General features: G+C 42.2%; 1 protein-coding gene across 1 annotated transcript in view; it reads right to left on the bottom strand.

Annotated features, from left to right (window-relative positions):
- The window catches only part of rttn (rotatin), a 94,798-nt gene extending 85,567 nt beyond the window's left edge, over positions 1–9,231 (bottom strand). Inside the window, 11 exon segments of the mRNA XM_064949230.1 lie at positions 78–245; positions 876–991; positions 1,108–1,301; positions 1,379–1,553; positions 2,056–2,206; positions 2,771–2,885; positions 3,023–3,113; positions 7,376–7,462; positions 8,079–8,274; positions 8,538–8,725; positions 9,049–9,231. Coding sequence (XP_064805302.1) covers positions 78–245; positions 876–991; positions 1,108–1,301; positions 1,379–1,553; positions 2,056–2,206; positions 2,771–2,885; positions 3,023–3,113; positions 7,376–7,462; positions 8,079–8,274; positions 8,538–8,725; positions 9,049–9,079 — 1,512 coding nt within the window. The 5' untranslated portion in view covers positions 9,080–9,231.
- Positions 9,232–24,230: the final 14,999 nt, after the last annotated feature.

Here is a 24,230-nt window from a genome sequence, read left to right on the forward strand (position 1 = left end):
AGAGGAGAAACGTATCTGTTTGGTTAGGGTTAGTCATGCAGCTAAAAAAGTACTGCGGCAAAAAATAACAAAGACACCTTCTCCAGGGGCAGGATGGTCTGCAGCAGTCTGATGGTGAAGACAGCTGTGGTTACGTAGGCTAGTCTGTGCTGGACCAATGAACTCTCAGGACAGTCTGAGGAACAGCTCTCATGATAGGTCATGATGTCACCCAGTGTCTCCATGGTAATCTTCAGCTTCTCCCTCTGAAAACAACACAAACCATAATCAATCAATCAATCATGAACCCTCTCCCTGTAAAACACAAGCCAAGAACAGCACAGACACCAGCAGAGGGCAGCAGAAACCCAGGCCAGACTAAAAAGTCTTTGGGGAGCCCTGAAGAAGCCTGGCAGTGACACAGCAAGCTAGTCTCCAGCTAAAGATGACAAAACAGCATGGACCCTGGGCTGCTCGGGGGTCCTATTAAACAGCTGGGGGAGAGGAGGACAAGAGAGGGCCTTGGCTTGACAAGAGCATACATCTCCTTACAGAGAAGCAGGCACTCTTAACCGGATAAAAATAACAAATGACTCTACATGGTCAAATCTTTATGAGTGAATGTTGTGACCCAAAGAACAGTACAGGATTCTAACTATTTACTGTTCAGTGACCTCCAGCACACACACTACAGAGGAAAAATCTGAAGTGTCACTTTTCATGCATGTTGCAGAACGACATCATGTTCATTATACACTCACTGTGGCAAATGTGTAATATTTGTACATTTGTGCTCTACTTATCTTCACTGTGAGGCTGCTAGCTAATGTCTGCTAGCTAGTATCAGTGGATCAGTAAATATTCAGATATTAATACTGAGGGGTGTTGTGACTTGCCAGCTCCATCCCCACCAGGCTGGTGTCGTCCCAGACCAGATCACACACACCGTCTCTCAGCAGGACCACCGCCTCACACAGCAGCTCACACACACCCCGGAACACACGCACGCCATCTGGGGGAGTTAACATTTTTGTTAATTAATAATGTTGGCTGAAAAACCTTCACATAGTCAGAGAGAGAGAACACACATTGTTCAAACACACAGGCAAAAAAATCTCTCACTCCTACCTGTCTTGAGCAGTGGTATAGCATGCTCCATGGTGGCCACAGTAAACTGGGCCAGACTGAGCTGCTGGAGCTGCAGCACGAGGACGTCCTCCACCCCCAGATCAGGCAGCTCTAGTTGGGCTGCGTCTGCAGGCGAGGGGGCGGTCTGCCTGGAGGCCTGAGCTGCAGCTCCACCTCTCTGAGAGCTACTGCTGCTGAGAGGCAAGCGGTAAAAAAATGAGTCAATTAGAAATGTAAAAATAACACGACAACCACACCAACAGACACACACCTGTTAGAGGCAGCATCCCCATCTTGGCCGTCCCCTCTGGGTCTTTGACCGTTACGCCCCACCACAGAGGGCCGAGGAAAGCACTCTCCTCCTGGGGACGAGGCCAGGGAGCGCTGGGCCCCCTCCCCGTGCACCTCCTGGGAGTAAGACAGTGACGAGTTCTGGGACACTGGGTCTACAGAAGAGAACGCAAGATGGAGGGAAAAATAAAATAATCATTATCATCATTAGTTGCCTAGAATTTGCCTTTGCTGTATAACAATAATAATAAAGACACCGGAGTAGAAAACCTCTACTCTTAGATAAGTGCCATGGGATCCGTAGGAAAGGATGAGGTCTGACTCTGATCAAAGAGAATTAGACTACAAATAGGACCTGGTGCAATGAAGTTAGATATGAAAAATAACAAAAGAGTTCTTCATAAGTGAGATGCACTCTGATCTGAGAGTTACTCAGACACATGGGACCCAGCAGGACACAATGTCTGAGCAGAAATTAATTTTAGCTGCCAAGTGATAATTGGTATGTCAACTGAATCACACACTAAATCTGTGCCAAGTCGTTAAAAGTAAATCCGCATAGGCGCAATAACTATAAAGCCATCTCGGCCTTGAAAATTATATTCTTAACTCTTTTTCTGATCAAATAAAAATGTAATAATCCAGATGTAATCCAACCTTCCTTTGCGGAGTAGAAGCTGGGGTCTCTATGGAAACGAAGTCTCCTCCTCAGCCCTACACACAGCTGCTGTAGACAGGCCACTGCCTGCAGTCTCAGGTAGCCTGCCTCACTCTCACCTGGAGTCAGCCTCAGGATGGACAGGAGGTTCTGGAACACAGGAAAAATCAGAAAATAAGGAGCAAACATATGGTATATGGTCAAACTTACATTAAAACAGAGTACCTAAGACGGAGTAGGATAAATTTCACCCACTAGGAGTCCGCAAAGGTAATTGCAGGGGGTCCGCAAAAATATACACTGCATTCGGAAAGTATTCAGACCCCTGGACTTTCTCCACATTGTTTTGCTTTATAGCCTTATTCTAAAATGTATTAAATATGTGTACTCCTCCTCAAACTACACACAATATCTCATAATGACAAAGCAAAAACAGGTTCTTAGAATTTATAGCCTCCAACACTCTACTCAGCAAATTGGATGTAGTCCATCACAGTGCCATCCGTTTTGTCACCAAAGCCCCATATACTACCCACCACTGCGACCTGTATGCTCTCGTTGTCTGGCCCTTGCTTCATATTCGTCGCCAAACCCACTGGCTCCAGGTCATTTATAAGTCTTTGCTAGGTAAAGCACTATTTGGCCATACTGGAAAAGAACAGGATAACTGAGTGTTCTATCTTACCACAAAAGAAAACGTATAAAGTATCTTGCCTGTACGATACTGGGACGCTGGAGAAATATCTCAGCCGGGAAGTCCTGCATGATGACGTCACGTAGGAGCTCACACGTGGTCCTCACCAAGTTGTGGTTGTTGCTCCTTAGAGAACTGTTAAAACAAAACAAAAATAGATAATGTAGCTCATTCCAATTACATAAACATAGTTAAACAACTATATTTAAAAATCACATTAACACTCTGAAGAGAGCGAAATCTCTGCTCAACAAAGTTCTGATGAGACCAACCTCTCATTGGATGACAATATGTGTTGGTCTGTTGTGGTCAAAGCCAACCAGGGAAATGTAGAAAACTTCAGACATCCAACGGAGTTATTCACTGCAAATAGACATCAGAAATTGGCAAATTTTATTTTATTTCACCTTTATTTAACCAGGTAGGCCCGTTGAGAACATGTTCTCATTTACAACTGCAAACCGGCCAAGATAAAGCAAAGGACTGCGACAAAAACAATAGCACAGAATTCCACGTAAGCAAATGTACAGCCAAAAACACAATAGAAAAATCTATGTACAGTGTGTGCAAATGTAGAAGAGTAGGGAGGTAAGGCAATAAACAGGAAATAAAGGCGAAATAATTACAATTTCCAACACTGAAGTGATAGATGTGTAGATGATGATGTGCAAGTAGCGATACGGGGGTGCAAAAGAACAAGAGGATAAGTAACAATATGGGGATGAGGTAGTTGGGTGTGTTATTTACAGATTGGCTGTGTACAGGTACAGCGATCAGTAAGCTGCTCTGACAACTGATGCTTAAAGTTAGAGGCAGAGGTATAAGACTCCAGCTTCAGTGATTTTTGCAATTCGTTCCAGTCATTGGCAGCAGAGAACTGGAAGGGAAGGCGGCCAAGGGAAGTGTTGGCTTTGGGGAGGACCAGTGAAATATACCTGCTGGAGCGCGTGCTACGGGTGGGTGTTGCTATGGTGACCAGTGAGCTGAGATAAGGCAGGGCTTTACCTAGCAAAGACTTATAGATGACCTGGAGCCAGCCAACGAGAGCATACAGGTCGCAGTGGTGGGTAGTATATGGGGCTCTGGTGACAAAACGCATGGCACTGTGATAAACTACATCTAGTTTGCTGAGTAGAGTGTTGGGGGCTATTTTGTAAATGACATCGCTGAAGTCAAGGATCGATAGGATAGTCAGTTTTACGAGGATATGTTTGGCAGCATGAGTGAATGAAGCTTTGTTTTTGCGAAATAGGATGCCGATTCTAGATTTAATTTTGGATTGGAGATACTTTATGTGAGTCTGGAAGGAGAGTTTACAGTCTAACCAGACAACTAGGTATTTGTAGTTGTCTACATATTCTAAGTCAGAACCGTCCCGAGTAGTGATGCTAGTCGGGCGGGCCGGAAGCAATCGGTTGAAGATCATGCGCTTAGTTTTACTAGCATTTAAAAGCAGTTGGAGGCCATGGAAGGAGTGTTGTATGGCACTGAAGGTCGTTTGGAGGTTTGATAGCACAGTGTCCAAAGAAGGGCCAAATGTATACAGAATGGTGTCGTCTGCTTAGAGGTGGATCAAAGAATCACCAGCAGCAAGAGAGACACCACTGAAATATACAGAGAAAAGAGTCGGCCCGAGAATTGAACCCTGTGGCACCCCCATAGACTGGCAGAAGTCCAGACAACAGGCCCTCCGATTTGACACACTGAACTCTATCCGAGAAGAAGTTGGTGAACCAGGTGAGGCAGTCATTTGAGAAGTCAAGGCTACTTAGTCTGCCGATAAGAATGCGTTGATTGACAGAGTCAAAAGCCTTGGCCAGGTCGATGGAGAGGGCTGCACAGTACAGTCTTATCGATGGCGGTTATGATATCGTTTAGGACCTTGAGTGTGGCTGAGGTGCACCCATTACCAGCTCAGTAAACAGATTGCATAGTGGAGAAGGTACGGTGGGATTCGAAATGGTCGGTGATCTGTTTGTTAACTTGGCTTTTGAAGATTTTAGAAAGGCAGGGCAGGATGGATACAGGTCTATAGCAGTTAGGGTCGAAAGTGTCTCCCCCTTTGAAGAGGGGGATTACCATGGCAGCTTTCCAATCTTTGGAGATCTCAGACGATACGAAAGAGAGGTTAAACAGGCTCGTAAATAGGTTGCAATAATTTCGGCAGATCATTTTAGAAAGAGAAGGTCCAGATTGTGTAGCACAGCTAATTTGTAGGGATCCAGATTGTGCAGCTCTTTCAGAACATTAGTTATCTGGATTTGGGTGAAGGAGAAGCAGGGGGGGGGGCTTGGGCAAGTTGCTGCAGGGGGAGCTGAGCTGTTGGCCAGGGTAGGGGTAGCCAGGTGAAAAACATGGCCAGCTGTAGAAAAATGCTTTTGAAATCATCGATTATCGTAGATTTATTGATGGTGACAGTATTACCTCGCCTCAGTGCAGTGGGCAGCTGGGAGGTGCTCTTATTCTCCAAGGTCTTTACAGTGTCCCAAAACTTTTTGGAATTAGTGCTACAGGATGCAAATTTCGGTTTCAAAAAGCTAGCCTTTGCTTTCCTAACTGACTGAGTATATTGGTTCCTGACATCCCTGAGAAGTTGCATATCACGGGGGCTATTCGATGCTAATGCAGAACGCCACAGGATGTTTTTGTGTTGGTCAAGGGCAGACAAGTCTGGAGGTAACCATGGTCTATATCTGTTCTTAGTTCTACATTTTTTGAATGGGGATTATTTAAGATGGTGAGTAAAGCACTTTTATAGAGCAACCAGGCATCCTCCACTGACGGGATGAGGTCAATATTCTTCCAGGATACCCGGGCCAGGTCGATTAGAAAGGCCTGCTCAGTGAAGTGTTTTAGGGAGCATTTGACAGTGATGAGGGGTGGTCGTTTGACCGTGGACCCATTACGCACACAGGCAATGAGGCAATGATCGCTGAGATCCTGGTTGAAGACAGTAGAGGTGTATTTAGATGGCAAGTTGTTCAGGATGATATCTAAGAGGCTGCCCATGGTTTACGGATTTAGGGTTGTACCTGGTGGGTTACTTGATAATTTGTGTGAGATTGGGGGCATCTAGCTTAGATTGTAGGATGGCCGGAGTGTTAGCATGTCCCAGTTTAGGTCACCTAAGAGTACGAACTCTGAAGATAGATGGAGGGCAATCAATTCAGATATGGTGTCCAGGGCACAGCTGGGGGCTGAAGGGGGTCTATAACAAGCGGCAACTGTGAGAGACTTGTTTCTGGAAAGGTGGATTTTTAAAAGTAGAAGCTCGAGTTGTTTGGCACAGACCTGGATAATATGACAGAACTCTGCAGGCTTCCGCCCCCTTTGGCAGTTCTATCTTGTTAGAAAATGTTATAGTTTGGGATGGAAATGTCAGGACTTTTGTTGGCCTTCCTAAGTCCGGATTCAGCCAAGGCTAGGACATCCGGGTTGGCAGAGTGTGCTAAAGCAGTGAGTAAAACAAACTTAGGGAGGCTTCTAATGTTAACATGCATGAAACCAAGGTTTTTACAGTTTCAGAAGTCAACAAATGAGAGCACCTGGGGAATGGGAGTGGAGCTAGGCGCTGCAGGAGTTAACCTCTACATCACCAGAGGAACAGAGGAGGAGTAGGATAAGGGTACGGCTAAAGGCTATAAGAACTGGTCGTCTAGTGCGTTTGGAACAGAGTAAAAGAAGCAGGTTTCTGGGCGCGGAAGAATAGATTCAAGGTATAATGTACAGACAAGAGTATGGTAGGATGAGAGTACAGTGGAGGTAAACCTAGGCACTGAGTGACGATGAGAGAGTTTTTGTCTCTAGAGGCACCATTTAAGCCAGGTGAGGTCACTGCATGTGTGGGGGGGTGGAACAAAAGGGCTAGCTAAGGCAAATTGAGCAGTGCTGGAGGCTCAAAACAGCAATAGACAAGGCATATTGAAATTAGTGAGATGCATGTGTAGCCGAGTGATCATAGGGTCCAGTGAGTAGCGATACAGGGCTTTACACTGACATTTTTTTGCAGGGAGTTCATGAATAAATTATTTTTGGAGTGCAATCAGGCACAATGTACCCTGAAATATGAGTCACTTAGGCGAGACAAATTATCAGCTGCCCCTTTAAGGGTGTGGGGTTGCCATGGTAACGGTGGAGAATCTCAGATGTTTCATGGACAGCAGTTGCATCGAATCCAAACTAACATTGAAAAAAAACCTAGCGTGTGAACAAAACAATGTTAATCACTAAGAAACATGAGGGCAAAGTCAAACTTTAGTAGACGTTCTGATAAATCAGACCAACTTATATGCCTGCGCGCTTGTTAAAAACGTATCACAGTGTACACAACCCGCTAGCTTGTGTTGTAGAGAGATGACAGAGCCTGCCTACGAAACACTTACTCTGATATGACCTATCTGACAGCACATTCAATACTCTTTGTTTGATATTATTTTTGTGGGACCCGTACTTATGCACTCTGTGCACAGTCAATGATTTCCATATGAGAATCAGACCCACCAAAAAAAAAATGTTTTTATTCAGATCTACACGATTCACATGGATGACCTATTTTGAGATTAAAATGGCGAATATCTCCGAAAAGCGACGAGTTTGCATAACTGTATATGGAAGAGGTAAAATACCTGCTATCCTCTGTGGTGGAACATCAATGTGACTCGGCATCTTTGTCTGGAAATAGCCCACCGCTGGAGAGTCCTCTTCTAGGGGAACTACAACAGCAGCATAATATCAGCATAAAACCATAATTTAAAAACAATGCATATAATATTCTATCCATAGAAGTAGAATTAATAGAATGAGCTTGGAAGCTCTAACCCTAGCAATTTGACTGGTAAACTCAAGGGTGCACTCGCAATTCGATAATTTCCATGGTAATTTGGAATGTTCTATTAACTGATGCGGGATTGCCATGGTAATGTAGAATGTTCATTCAAATTATGCTAACTGATGTGCCTCATGCAATGGAATGTATTTTTTGGGATGTCAGTTGAGTTGACTAACAAATCACAGCACAGATTAAACGGTACACTTCCTGCTGTTACTTCCAGGCATGGGTCTAGGGCGAAAAAAATACAGGTTAAGACAATGTAATGATGCCATGTGGCTGATTTAGAAACTAAACAAATGCATGGGACCAGTGGCATTGATACCCACTAGCGCCGTTGCTAACTAGCAACGCTGGTCCTATATTTGCAAAGTTATGAGATATTAGAATCGTTGTACACTCATAATGGCTGCCAGTCCACCCATTATGGAATCATTGACTTGAATGGGGACACCCATTCTATTCATTCTAATTCTATAATTCCATATCTTGATACATACCTGCAGTAGTGGTGTTCTGTAGCTGGTGTATATTAGAATAGATGGTTGGACAAGCAGGAAGCAGCTCCGGAAGCTGAAACAGCAGGTCGAAGATGCCGTCGATGATGGCCCGTAACGGTGGCTCTATGTTGGGGGAAAGTTGGGTGAGGAACTCCACTGCCCCGACATCTCTCAGCATCTGGGCTGCAGTAGGGTGCTATGAAGACAAAAATACATAATACATGTGTTCCTAATGAGCACAGTTTATACAGACATGCAGTCCACAGGTATACTTTAAAAACATGTTAAATTGATTCAACATAACATTACTCTCCATATATATGTTATAATCATTTTTGTAAGATGCAAGAATGCTACAGGTTGCTTGTCAAAGGCTAATCAATCATAATAGCGTCAGTATGTACTCTAGTTTAGCTAGTTGTCAGACTAGGTTGTGGTCATGAGGACCAGTTTTGGTACCTTGGACAGAGTACTGATCAGCTGCAGGACCTCCTCTTGCATTGGCACCTCGGGGAAGTTAAACCACTCCAGCAGGTAAACAAACAGCATCTTCTCCTGGACCAGGTCAGAGACAGAGAGGAGAGAGTGGTCTAGCTTACAGATGATGCTCTTCAATGCTCGGACTCTGATCTCTGCCAAGGAGTGACCTGTACAAAACAAGACCACGGTGAAGTAGTTAAATCATGGAGTTGAGTTTACCGTTAGTCAGCTAAGCTAACTAGTGGTTAGCTAACCTTATATAGCTAGGTATTTCCCCTCAATATAAAACCAAATGTAGTTAGCTAGATATTGGATGAATGTGCATTAGTAGCAACAACTGACTGTTGTAAGAGTTGTTAGTGCTGGATAGTGCTATCTAGAAGAATGACATCAAGGCATATTAGCTAACGTTAGCTAAAAACAAAAATCACAGCGACACCACGGAGCAACTTTTGTAGCTAGTTGGGTACAGTAACGTTATTTGGCTTACCAATCTTCTTTATAAGCGGTGATAACTCCATGACCGATGGCTGCAACCCGTGTGTTTTGCAACAAAAATAAAACGTGACAACAAAGGGTAGCTATATATTTATTTTAAGTCGTTAAATGTCTGTCTACTAACGTTAACATCGTTGTACGTCTGCCCGGGGTTTGCTTTCAACGAGCGCGCCAACGTCACACACTTCCTGGTATGGAAACATGGGGTGCATTCAATGAACCAACTTGTATGAAATTTGTGTTTAGCAACATACGTTTTTTTGTTCTTCCTACATCGACTGGGCATTTATATATAGTTCAATCACGTTATTTGCATTTTGAGTATTAATTTAGACGTTTTGAAAAATGTAAATATCATGACTCGAACTATGACTTGAACATATCTGATAACCATGTGCTCTTTTTAGTTATCAACTTCACTTAAAATTGAAATCCATGCAAAAGGAACAGAACTGATTCTGCCACTTCACTCTCTAACCAAGGACAGGTGCAAGAATTGAGGACCAAACCGAAGTAAAGGTGAATGTCATTCAGTAACTCTTGCAGGATAGTGTAACCAACATGTTTCTGCCCTTTCTCATAATCTGCTACCTCTTTAACCAATCACATCATGCTGTTTTGTATTCCCGTGACTGGTCCCTGCTGAGTTTATAGAGGGCCAATCTGAAATGTATAATAAACCTTTAACAATTTCCATCTATAATTTAAAATCTGATGAAGGCCAAGGATCGAAACTCGTTGTTTTTACTTTTAACAATAAAGAAGCAGTTTTATCAAATTAACTTCCACTGTCATCCAAATTGCTTAAGGTGGCCCTAAGGGGCAAACCAGTTGAATGCCTTCTTCACATCTTTGAAATCCAACCAGCTATCAAGAAAGGTACGTTTGAACAGCTCTCCTGTGCTTCTCAAGTCAAGGTCAATTCAATGGTGGCTTTACCATTTGGCAGAAGTGGCAATTGCCTCTGGCCTCACATCTTCAAGGGGCCTCATGAGTTGGGCATAATTAAACAAAAATAATAATAATAATTTCTCTGCTTGAGGCCCCCCCCATGCTCCGCTCGAGGCATAATAAATACTTAATAAAAAAATAAAAAAAACATCCAAATCTGTCTGTTTAAGCTTGAGATATATTTTTTGTTGTTGTATTGGCTCCATTTAAATCCATCGCATCCGGTAATGTCGGCCTACCATGGGTTGCCGAGCTACAGCTGTGTTTGTTAGACCAGGAGAATTCCCGAAAATGGGTATTTTACAAAAAGTCTGTAACGTCCGAGTAGTTTGGGCTACCACGCTAATATGACTCCTCTATAGAAAGATGAGACTCTCACGAACACAAGTGTCACGTGACTCGTCTGAAGGTAACCTGGTACCGGGCAGAAAAATGAATGGATGTAAAAGGTATATTCCATGGTAAAAAAAGATATATACATTTTCCAGAGCTTTCTTATATCCCTCAGATATAGGACAGACACTTCAAAACATACTTATTTTAGAGAGAAAAAAATGGGACTGTTTTTCCATTTATGAATCTGTTATTCACTGTGTTTCTATGGGCTAAAAGCAGTAAATTCATTGTTTCATCCAATAATTGTTCAACCTACAGGGGTCCTAAATAAAATGGCTAAAGGATCTGAAAACAATTCCAGATGTTAGCTTAGTACAAACCAGCCCCAGGCCCTTACACTCTAGGGGGATACAATATGCATGTCTTTAGTAAAAAGACAGGTGCTGCTGATAATAGGCAAATTACATGTACGTGTAGCCCATGTATCAGATGCTGTCTGGCCAAAAAGATGATAACATGTCATACTGTTTTTGGCCAGACAGCATCAGAAACATGGGCGACATATAGTCGCTGTTTTGCTTGCTCGGATGCTTTCTACTTTTCTACTTTCTACTTTTAAACTCGGACAAAACAGAGATGCTTGTTCTAGGTCCCAAGAAACAAAGAGATCTTCTGTTGAATCTGACAATTAATCTTAATGGTTGTACAGTCGTCTCAAATAAAACTGTGAAGGACCTCGGCGTTACTCTGGACCCTGATCTCTCTTTTGACGAACATATCAAAACCATTTCAAGGACAGCTTTTTTCCATCTACGTAACATTGCAAAAATCAGAAACTTTCTGTCCAAAAATGATGCAGAAAAATTCATCTATGTTCTTGTCACTTCTAGGTTAGACTACTGCAATGCTCTACTTTCCGGCTACCCGGATAAAGCACTAAATAAACTTCAGTTAGTGCTAAATACGGCTGCTAGAATCCTGACGAGAACCAAAAAATTTGATCATATTACTCCAGTGCTAGCCTCTCTACACTGGCTTCCTGTCAAAGCAAGGGCTGATTTCAAGGTTTTACTGCTAACCTACAAAGCATTACATGGGCTTGCTCCTACCTATCTCTCTGATTTGGTCCTGCCGTACATACCTACACGTACGCTACGGTCACAAGACGCAGGCCTCCTAATTGTCCCTAGAATTTCTAAGCAAACAGCTGGAGGCAGGGCTTTCTCCTATAGAGCTCCATTTTTATGGAACGGTCTGCCTACCCATGTCAGAGACGCAAACTCGGTCTCAACCTTTAAGTCTTTACTGAAGACTCATCTCTTCAGTGGGTCATATGATTGAGTGTAGTCTGGCCCAGGAGTGGGAAGGTGAATGGAAAGGCTCTGGAGCTACGAACCGCCCTTGCTGTCTCTGCCTGGCCGGTTCCCCTCTTTCCACTTGGATTCTCTGCCTCTAACCCTATTACAGGGGCTGAGTCACTGGCTTACTGGGGCTCTCTCATGCCGTCCCCGGAAGGGGTGCGTCACCTGAGTGGGTTGATTCACTGATGTGGTCGTCCTGTCTGGGTTGGCGCCCCCCCTTGGGTTGTGCCATGGCGGAGATCTTTGTGGGCTATACTCAGCCTTGTCTCAGGATGGTAAGTTGGTGGTTGAAGATATCCCTCTAGTGGTGTGGGGGCTGTGCTTTGGCAAAGTGGGTGAGGTTATATCCTTCCTGTTTGGCCCTGTCCGGGGGTGTCCTCGGATGGGGCCACAGTGTCTCCTGACCCCTCCTGTCTCAGCCTCCAGTATTTATGCTGCAGTAGTTTATGTGTCGGGGGGCTAGGGTTAGTTTGTTATATCTGGAGTACTTCTCCTGTCCTATTCGGTGTCCTGTGTGAATCTAAGTGTGCGTTCTCTAATTCTCTCCTTCTCTCTCTCTTTCTCTCTCTCGGAGGACCTGAGCCCTACGACCATGCCCCAGGACTACCTGACATGATGACTCCTTGCTGTCCCCAGTCCACCTGGCCGTGCTGCTGCTCCAGTTTCAACTGTTCTGCCTTATTATTATTCGACCATGCTGGTCATTTATGAACATTTGAACATATTGGCCATGTTCTGTTATAATCTCCACCCGGCACAGCCAGAAGAGGACTGGCCACCCCACATAGCCTGGTTCCTCTCAAGGTTTCTTCCTAGGTTTTGGCCTTTCTAGGCAGTTTTTCCTAGCCACCGTGCTTCTACACCTACATTGCTTGCTGTTTTGGGGTTTTAGGCTGGGTTTCTGTTACGCACTTTGAGATATCAGCTGATGTATGAAGGGCTATATAAATAAATTTGATTTGATTTCTCCAATGAGATACAGTGCCTTGCGAAAGTATTCGGCCCCCTTGAACTTTGCAACCTTTTGCCACATTTCAGGCTTCAAACATAAAGATATAAAACTGTATTTTTTTGTGAAGAATCAACAACAAGTGGGACATAATCATGAAGTGGAACAACATTTATTGGATATTTCAAACTTTTTTAACAAATCAAAAACTGAAAAATTGGGCGTGCAAAATTATTCAGCCCCTTTACTTTCAGTGCAGCAAACTCTCTCCAGAAGTTCAGTGAGGATCTCTGAATGATCCAACGTTGACCTAAATGACTAATGATGATAAATACAATCCACCTGTGTGTAATCAAGTCTCCGTGTAAATGCACCTGCACTGTGATAGTCTCAGAGGTCCGTTAAAAGCGCAGAGAGCATTATGAAGAACAAGGAACACACCAGGCAGGTCCGAGATACTGTTGTGAAGAAGTTTAAAGCCGGATTTGGATACAAAAAGATTTCCCAAGCTTTAAACATCCCAAGGAGCACTGTGCAAGCGATAATATTGAAATGGAAGGAGTATCAGACCACTGCAAATCTACCAAGACCTGGCCGTCCCTCTAAACTTTCAGCTCATACAAGGAGAAGACTGATCAGAGATGCAGCCAAGAGGCCCATGATCACTCTGGATGAACTGCAGAGATCTACAGCCGAGGTGGGAGACTCTGTCCATAGGACAACAATCAGGCGTATATTGCACAAATCTGGCCTTTATGGAAGAGTGACAAGAAGAAAGCCATTTCTTAAAGATATCCATAAAAAGTGTTGTTTAAAGTTTGCCACAAGCCACCTGGGAGACACACCAAACATGTGGAAGAAGGTGCTCTGGTCAGATGAAACCAAAATTGAACATTTTGGCAATAATGCAAAACGTTATGTTTGGCGTAAAAGCAACACAGCTCATCACCCTGACCACACCATCCCCACTGTCAAACATGGTGGTGGCAGCATCATGGTTTGGGCCTGCTTTTCTTCAGCAGGGACAGGGAAGATGGTTCAAATTGATGGGAAGATGGATGGAGCCAAATACAGGACCATTCTGGAAGAAAACCTGATGGAGTCTGCAAAAGACCTGAGACTGGGACGGAGATTTGTCTTCCAACAAGACAATGATCCAAAACATAAAGCAAAATCTACAATGGAATGGTTCAAAAATAAATATATCCAGGTGTTAGAATGGCCAAGTCAAAGTCCAGACCTGAATCCAATTGAGAATCTGTGGAAAGAACTGAAAACTGCTGTTCACACATGCTCTCCATCCAACCTCACTGAGCTCGAGCTGTTTTGCAAGGAGGAATGGGAAAAAATTTCAGTCTCTCGATGTGCAAAACTATTAGAGACATACCCCAAGCGACTTACAGCTGTAATCGCAGCAAAAGGTGGCGCTACAAAGTATTAACTTAAGGGGGCTGAATAATTTTGCACGCCCAATTTTTCAGTTTTTGATTTGTTAAAAAAGTTTGAAATATCCAATAAATGTCGTTCCACTTCATGATTGTGTCCCACTTGTTGTTGATTCTTCACAAAAAAATACAGTTTTATATCTTTATGTTTGAAGCCTGAAATGTGGCAAAAGGTCGCAAAGTTCAAGGGGGCCGAATACTTTCGCAAGGCACTGTAGTTTCAGCCCCTTCAAGTTCAAAGTTGTAATGTCACGTGCACAAGTACAGTGAAATGCCTTTCTTGCAAGCTCCAAACCCAACAATGAAGTGATCAATATCAATGTAGCACAAAAAAAACATAAGGTAGAACAAATGCACAGTAAATAAAAACAAGAAATAAGAACACAAGAAAATAAGAGGCAATCTACAGGGTCAGTTCCAATATCATATTTAAAATGTGCAGGGATACCTGAAGTGGTAGAAGGAGCTGTGTATATGGGTAAGGGGACTAGTCATCAGGATATATGAAAATAGAGTAGCAGCAGGGTAATGATGATTGTCAGTGTGTGTAGAGTCAGTATAAATGTCTGTTGGAGTGTCATTGTGTGTGAGTGTGCATAAAGACTGTCTGTATAGACATTCTGTTAACTACACTGAACAAAATTATAAGCGTGGCATGTAAAGTGTTGGTCCCATGTTTCATTAGCTGAAATAAAAGTTCACAGAAATTTTCCTTATGCACAAAAACCTTATTTCTCTCAAAATGTGTTTACATCCCTGTTAGTGAGCATTTCTCCTTTGCCAAGATAATCCATCCACTTCACAGGTGTGGCATTTAAAGAAGCTGATTTAGCATGTTCATTACACAGGTGCACCTTGTGCTGGAGACAATAAAAGGCCATTAAAATGTGCTGTTTTGTCACACAACACAATGCCACAAGTTTTGAGAGTGCGTGCAATTGGTATGATGACTGCCAGAATGTCTGCCAGAGCTGTTTACAGAGAATTAATGTTAATTTCTCAACCATAAGTCACCTCCAATGTAGTTTTTGAGAATTTGGCAGTAAGTCCAACCAGCCTCACAAAGCAGACCACATGTATGTGGGCGAGCGATTTGCTGATCAGCATTGGTGGGGGTGGGGTTAGGGTATGGGCAGGCATAAGCTACGGACAACAAACATAATTGCATTTTATCGATGGCAATTGGAATGCACAAATATACCAAAACGAGATCCTTTGCCCATTGTCGTGCCATTCATCCGCCGCCGTCACCTCATGTTTCAGTATGATAATGCACAGCCCCATGTCGCATGGATCTGTACACAATTCCTGAAAGCTGGAAATGTCCCAGTTCTTCCATGGCCTGCATACATCAGAACTGTCACCCATTGAGCATGTTTGGGATGCTCTGGATACACTTGTACGACAGCATGTTCCAGTTCCCACCAATATCCAGCAACTTCGCACAGCCATTGAAGAGGAGTAAGACAGGCCACAATCAACATCCAGATCAACTCGATGCGACGGAGATGTGTTGCGCACAGTATTTGGTGGTCACACCAAATATTGACTGATCCATTTTATTTTATTCCATCCATTTTATTATCCATGCCCCTACCTTTTTTTAAAGTATCTGTGACCAACAGATTCATATCTGTATTCCCAGCCATGTGAAATACATATATTAGGGCCTAATGAATTTATTTCAATTGACTGATTTCCTTATATGAGCTGTGACTCAGTAAAATCTTTGAAATTGTTCCATGTTAGGTTTATATTTTTGTTCAGTATATTTAGCAGTGATATGGCTTGGGGATAGAAGGTGTTCAGGAGCCTGTTGGTGTCAGACTTGATGCACTAGTACCGCCTGCCGTGCTGAAGCAGAGAGAACAGTGTATGGCTTGGGTGGCTGGAGTCTTTAAATATTTTCCAGTCCTTCCTTTCACACCGCCTGATATAGAGTTCCTGAATGGCAGGGAGCTCGACCCCAGGGATGTACTGGGCTGTCCGCACCACCCTCTGTAGCGCCATGCGGGCGAAGGCGGTGCTGTTGCCATACCAAGCAGTGATGCAGCCAGTCAAGATGCTCTCAGTGGTGCAGCTCTATAACTTTTTGAGGATTTGAGGGCCAATGCCTAACCTTTTCAACCTCTGGAGGGGCTTGCGAATTGAAGCATTATTTTTAATTATTTTTGGATTAACGTGCTTGACAATCAGATAAACATCATGAATGGTTGTGTTCATGGCACATTAATGTCACATTAAAAGGTAATACATTTGTACTGTTAAATTGCATGTCTTTCCTATAAATCCCTTTTTTTTTAATTGGAGGGGGGGGCTCATGCTGGCCTCTGCCTGGGGCCTCCAAATCACTAAGTCCACCCCTGGGTCAATTATACATCTCCAATCTGGAATGATTGAGGGGTTCTTATAGCTTGTCAGTGTGTATTTATGTGCACATTTTCCATGACCAAGCTGATGTGTTTGCATACACAGCAAAATCTGATATTTTGGGAATCCCGAAGGAAATGGTGTATTGGTTTAATTCAAATAACAAAACTGTCATTCTAGGTTATGTATTCACACTTCAATTTAATGCTGGTATTGCAGGTCTGTTCAATTATAGACCTATAGCCTAGGTCCTAGTCTTCATATGGCGGTGTAGTTCTATCATACATGTAAGCCTATCATCATTGGGGTTAGGAATTGTTATTCTTTCATAACTTAAAAAAAAAAATCTGTCCGCATCTCATCCTTTCTGGTGAAATGGTTAATGAGCAGTATTTCTACACTAGTCTTTCGCCAGATAAAAATGTAAATGTCCATTCCATCAATACTCCTTTGACATCTTAATGAGGGTTAAAAGGTTAAATAAATACATGTAAAAAAATGAGGATCATACTTTTACTCTCATGGGCATTAGAAATGTCAACACAGTCTTGAAATGTAAAGATAGTCCTCTGACCAAGGATGGTCAATATTTAAAGAAGCATTTCAAAATCAGAGAAACCATTTTTCATTTATGCCACATAGAGGGAAATTTTTAAGACCCCCCAAATGATCTTGTCATTCAATTCATCTCATATCAAACATCATCAGTTTGCCAGAGAATCAAAGTAGATGTGTGCAGCCTCTCCAAACAAATGTAGGCCTAATTTCTTAGCTGTGCTGTCTGTATTAATCCAATTGCTCGAGATCTCACATTTGAGAGATGATGCGGATATTTGATCAATCAGGAGGGTGATAATTAAAAACTTAGCATAATGATAATTTGATGTGATAATAATATAATCACACAGTTCTTGAGAAACCTACAGGGTTCTGAGTGCTTTGCAAAGTGCATTTGAATTTTTATGTGATCTTCTTACACAGAACAGAATATCTAGGCCCTACTTTCTCTTTTTGACTTGGCTGAAGTGTCTCCAAGTTTGTTTCCCAAGCCTTCTCTCTATAGTGGTTGTTGTTGTGGTGAAAACCCGTTCTATTAATCCACATTCTACTGGGGATCCTTGAAACCTAGACACTCAACAGTCTCAACAGTCTCTTCAGTCCATGTCAGTCCAACTGTTGGAAGAAAACATCCAACCCATCAGCATAAAGACAGTTGAGAGTAGATGCTGCAGTAGCTTCAAACACACAATATGTTTACACTTAACTGATGTTCAATACCTCAGCTCTAAGATATTTCAAAGGACATGATGTTGAGTATTTTGAGGAGGTTTCTTCACCCAGAAGAGAGGGGGTTCTCTTTATCTAGATGTAAAATAGCCAGTGTGTAGTCTGTGATGACTGAGGCTGGTGTTTCGATGTTTCACCTTGCACACCTTCCCCTGTTTTGCAGCCTGTCTGTGTCTCTTAGATCAGTCATTCACATTAGTAGTGCAGGGAGCAAAACTTCACTTCAAATAAATGAGAACAGTGCCGTTGTGTGAGTCATCTGCCCTGTCTCTCGCTGTGTCTCGTGGTTGTGATCACCCCCCTTTAGGTCCTTAATGTTAAAGTCTGCTGACTCATTCCCCCACAGCCTGATGTACAATCAGTCGCATTTGGCTCTTAACAGATTGAGACATGTGCAGTGATTTGTGTGTTCAGTTTTCCATTGGTTGTCGGTCTGGCTTTTTACTGTACTTTTTACATTACCCATTGCAGGTAGATTTCCTTCGCATTTAAGCTACCGTACAATTACTGTGGCATGGTTGTTATCAGCATTGGTCCATATCAGGGCATCCCTCAGAGTAAATATGTAATTTGAATCTGCCCAGCTAACACATTTGGTTCCTTGGAAGTTTTGGGAACATGTGTTTTTGGTTTCACATTTGTTATGGGAACAAACCCAGCAAGCACATTTGTTTTTTTTTGGAAGTTGTAGGAACGTACATTTTTGGTTTCCCATTGGTTCTGGTAACAAAGCCATACGTTTCCTGGCCGGTAAAATGGAAAGGTTTTTCAACATTAGGTTACAGGGAGGTTCTGAGAACCTAAAAGTTTTCCTGAGAGCTTTTATTAACATTCTGAGAATGAAAATTATAGGTTATTTGAAGGTAATTAAATAATGTTCTGAGAACATGTTTCAATAAGACTTTTAATAACACTGCTAGCTTAGTTTGGGTTAACTGTTTTGAATTCCAAGCACAGAAAAGACACACATTAATTTGCTTAGGCATTAATCAAGGAAACACATGTATTTTTTATTGTGACAAGGCGTCAGTGACATTCAAACCTATGATCTTCTGTTCTTTATCCATGGAATTAATCCACTGCGCCATTCAGGATGAAGCTAGCATGCCATGTTTTTTTAAACTCATACAAAGCTGTTCATTTTAGTCTACTCAAATAGAGCCCATTTCAAAAGTAACAAGAACTCATTAAGATCAGGTGTGGCCAATTAGTGCGCACTGCCAACACCCCAGAACACACTTAACAAGATAGAAGATAGTGTTTTGTTTATGCTGAGAATGGAATGTATATTTTTCTAAATAACATCCTTAGAACGTTCTCTGAACGTTACTAAAGGTTTCTTGTTTTTTTTATGGAAAGTTTTCTTAATGTTTTCTAAACTATTTGAGAACATTCCCAAAGACAAACCACTTGGAGAACCTTCCTAGAACTGTACCAAATTAATTAAATGTAACCATGTTTGAACTTTTAGGAAGAATTCAGTTAAAGTAATGAAATACCAAGAAAATATATTTTTTTTTTGTAAGTTCCTTAAATGTGCTGAGAATGTTTCAAAGCCAAGCAACTGTCCTGCACGAGTCCCCCTGCACGAGTCCCAGAATGTAGTTGGAAGGACAACCACAATCTCACCAAGCTCTAAGAAACCATGACCATATGGTTGCCTCTAATGTATAGGCTACATACGTTTATCTATTATCAGACTCTTCAGATTCCAACAACAAGAGATACTGCAGCAGCTCTAGATCCCCCTCCAGCAGTTGGCAAAGTAGCCCACTGCAGAGATTGGTTATCGGTCCTGACTGACTGACTGAAGCTCATTAACCTCAGGCTATGGATATGTGACATTATATAGATACAGGCCAAATTACAAAGACAGGTGGGTAAACCCTTTGATGGTAGACTCCCGTTCCCATCTGGTGTAGGCATCAGGTTAAGCCCTAACCATAAACATGACAGGCGTGAAGTCTATGTGATGAAAAGGTGGACATGTTTGTTTTGTGTTCACATGGAGCACTGAGCGGACATGCTTTTGATGTGTCGGCTCATCAAAGTGCAGTGTATAGGGTTGCAAAGGAAGGGTATGTACAGGTAACTTTCAGAAGTTTTACCAGTAAACTACTGGAATTTGGGAAATATTCAAGGATTTTCAGAACATGTCAAATATATAAAACTATAAAATATGATGATTTTAATGTACAAAATAGAATGACAAAGCTGTAAAACATTACCCAAAATATAACCCATCAACTTAGTGAGTACATTCACAACATTTAGAGAATGTTCTCAGAATATTATTTAATTACCTTCAAGGAAAACATTCTGGGAACTATAGTAAAACATTCTTATAACCTCCTTGCAACCTAAAAATGTTTGTTCATCCGAACGTTTAAAAAATGTTCAGTTTTACCCGTCAGGAAACTTATGGCTTCGTTCCAAGAACCGATTAGAAACCAAACGCTGCGATGTGTTGCTTTGCACAAGTTATAGCCTCCAGCTGTTGTCAACTCATGTTGACTTGGTGGTTACAATATTGTCTTGCTGATAGAGCTATGTACACAAACTCTTGGGGATATTCAAGTAGAATAAACACATACAGTAATACGTAGCCCTACACATACTGTACACATCCTAAAGCCAATACAATATAATGTTGGGGAAATATTCTGTTTTGGCTGTTTTGAGTATGAGGGCAAATTGTGTAATGCCTGTATTAATTCGGCACATTAATCTGAATATCAGAATTGTAATTAAACACATGGCAATAGGAAACTAAGTGTTAGGTCTACAATTAATAATATGTTGTGACAGTCATGCTTCAAGAGATATCTCACTCTGACTGGTGTGTGTTACAAGCTTATAAGAAAACATGGGATGATATTTTCATCCCCTTTTTCTTCATTGGCCATATTTACATTCAGCTCCTATCTTACTATAGCTGACTCATTACATGCAGTGTGGATACAGCTGTTGAAAGTGTAATTAATGCACAATCCTCCAAGACCTCTTACAACTTATCCCAGAGGAGAGCTGGGGCAACTTGAAGGACTGATTTAGCCCAGGATCACCCTTTGAATCCTAAACAACCAGCAGAACTGCTCTCGTCGGCTGGAAAACAGAAATGGTTCTATAGACCAAGAGCAAGAAGTAAGCCTAAAAAGGTAAACATTAACCATTCCATAAATGTCCCTAGCTGCCGAGAGAGAGGAGGGAGAGAGAGAGAGAGCTTTCATTAATTCAATTTGTTTCTGTAAGGGACGATTATAGTGTGACCTTTGTAGGATCCATCAGAGGAGAGAAGAGAGGGGGTGGGGGCAGGCACCGGCATTGTGCACAATCGAACCCCTGTGTTATTTTTCAGTCATTTCTGAAACAAAAACCCAAGTGGTCCCATCGGCTCTGTCACTGCTTGACATGCCTGCTGTACCCGTCTTCTGCTCTGCTGCAAAGTGTCTAGGATATGAAGGTGGGCACCTTGGGACCTCCAACAAACCCCCTCGGCGGAGCAGTCAAGTCGAAGGACTGAGTAAAGCTGAAGGATGCCGCAGACATATTGAGCAAATAATTTATGGCTGATACAGCTTTCATTTGGAATTAAGAGGAGAAAAGGAACAAGAACCTGCCCCCTGTGTAGAGGTATCTCATTAAAAGACAGGTTTCCCTGGTTGTCGAATGTTTCGACTTGACATTTTCTTTTTCACCACTTGTGCCTATACATAAATTCAAATCCTGCAGAAATATTGATCTTGTATCGCTTGTAGTAGACATGAAAATTCCCCCTACGCCCCTTTACCTGGTACCCTGCAGTGCTATTCAGCCAATAATCCTGTCGATTTTTAATTTCTCATCAAATTATGATAGTGGTAACATTATTTATTGATATCTTCAGAATTAATTTGATACAAAAGACTACCCTTTGACCCAGTTATAACATAAATAATTTTTAAAAACGGATTGATTTCTCTGGAATAAATGTAACACTCTACTTTTTGGCTCATAGCAACATGTTTACTCATTCTGCCATGAAGTAAATAGCCCATCACTAGAGAAAAACTTTGTTTGTCAGGTCTAATTTGGCTTGTAAAAACATTGCACTCTCGTTTGCTACTGCCAGTGTCCTTGGCTTTTGCTCTCTATGAAACCGCATACACTCTCCCCTTCCTACCACACACACACACACACACACACACACACACACACCGCCTCCCTCTCTGCCCATATAAAGCTTAGGCAGCTTGATCAGCCCTAATAGGGTTCAGTAATTAGTGTGTTTGCATAGGGCCTGTCTGCACACAGCAGTCCCCTAAGCAAGTCTGCCATGGCATACCTTCTATGAGCTTGACAGTTTAACAGTGCTGAAAAAAAAAATATAGCACACAGTGTATGGTCCAAATTAGGCCAGCAGCAGTAAACACAATTAGAGCCACTTTAAAACAATGCTGACACTAATTAGGCAACCAATGAATCATTTCAGAGTTCAAGTTTTAGCTGGTAGCTCTGATACAAAGTAACTCAGAACACAGTTTGGAAAGATTTAGACAGCCCAATATTATATGTTTTTCAGAATACAAGTTAGGATGCTCTTACTGGAATATTTTGCCAAGTAACACTGCTTTAAGGAAAATCAATAGAGTCAGTTTGGCGGGTAACAGAAAATGGAATCATAATATTGGCATGGAAATTATTATGACAGGTTGTAACATCCTTTAGGGCTTGGCATTTGAATGGGCTTATGATGTGCCTTTTGAGAGCCTGAAAAAAAAAACTGAATGGTAGAGGTGAACGCAACAGGCAATAGAACCAAACAGTCAACCCTAACAAAAAAATATATTATATGACATTTTCAAAGCTTTCTTTTCTCGTGTGTGTGTGATTTTGGTTTTACAATCCTTGTGGGGACCCTTTTAAGCTTAGGTTTATGGTTACCATTAGGGCCATAACTGTAAATAGTTAGACAACCAATGAATGGTACCCAAACTATCTGCACTGACCCTACACACACAAATCCCCCACACATTCAAACACTGTTCTATATTTTACTCTTATTACATTTTTTAATCAACACTCTTATCCAGAGCAACTTACAGGAGCAATTAAGGTTAAGTGCCGTGCTCAAGAGCACATCGCCAGATTTTTTACCTAGTCAGCTTGGGGATTCAAACCAGAACCTTTCAGTTACTGGCCCAATGCTCTTTACCGCTAGGCTACCTGCCATCCCTATCTAACCTTATGCCTAGTCACTTTACTCTGCCTTCATGTACATACATACATACATACATTAACAAAAGTATGTGGACACCCTCTCATAGAACGTCTCACTCCAAAATCATGGGCATTCCCCACTTTGCTGCTATTACAGCCTCCACTCTTCTGGGAAGGCTTTCCACTAGATGTTGGAACATTGCTGCTTCATTTCAGCCACAAGAGCATTAGTGAGGTCGGGCACTGATGTTGGGTAATTAGGCCTGGATCTCAGTCGGCGTTCCAATTCATCCCAAAGGGCCTTTCCCAAACTTCCCACAAAGTTGGAAGCACAGAATCGTGTAGAATGTCACTGTATGCTGTAGCGTTAAGATTCTCCTTCACTGAAACTAAGGGCCTATCCCGAACCATGAAAAACAGCCCCAGACCATTATTCCTCCTCCACCAAACTGTACAGTTGGCACTATGCATTCAGGCAGGTATTTTCCTGGCATCCCCCAAACCCAGACTCGTCCGTCGGACTGCCAGATGGGGAAGTGTGATTCATTACTCCGGAGAACACGTTTCCACTGCTCCAGAGTCCAATGTCAGTGAGCTTTACACCACTCCAGTCGACAGTTGACATTGCGCATGGTGATTTTAGGCTTGTGTGCGGCTGCTCTGCCATGAAGCTCCGACAAATATTTATTGTGCTGATGTGGCTTCCAGAGGCAGTTTGGAATTCGATAGTGAGTGTTGCAACCAAGGACAGATGTTTTTTTTACGCACTACGTGATTCAGCAGTCTACAGTCCTATTCTGAGCTTGTGTGGCCTACCACTTCGCAGCTGAGCCGTAGCTGCTCCTAGACGTTTACACATCACAATAACAGCACTTACAGTTTACCGGGGCAGCTCTATCAGGGCAGAAATTTGACGAACTGACTTGTTGGAAAGGTGGCATCCTATGATGGTGCCACGTTGAAAGTCACTGAGCTCTTCAGTAAGGCCATTCTACTGCCAATGTTTGTCTATGGAGTTTGCATAGCTGTGATGATCGATTTTCTACACCTGTCAGAAATGGGTGTGGCTGAAATAGCCGAATCCACTAATTTGAAGGGGTGTCCACATACTTTTGTATATATAGTGTACCTCATACCTCTGCATATTGATCTGGTACTGGTACTCCCTGTATATAGCTCCATTCTTGTGTATTTTATTTTATTCCTCTTTATTATTATTTTCTTTTTTTACCCTGCATCATTGGGAAAGGTTCGTAAGCAAGCATTTCACTGTAAA

Source organism: Oncorhynchus masou, chromosome 30, assembly GCF_036934945.1.
Source record: "Oncorhynchus masou masou isolate Uvic2021 chromosome 30, UVic_Omas_1.1, whole genome shotgun sequence".
Taxonomy (NCBI): domain Eukaryota; kingdom Metazoa; phylum Chordata; class Actinopteri; order Salmoniformes; family Salmonidae; genus Oncorhynchus; species Oncorhynchus masou.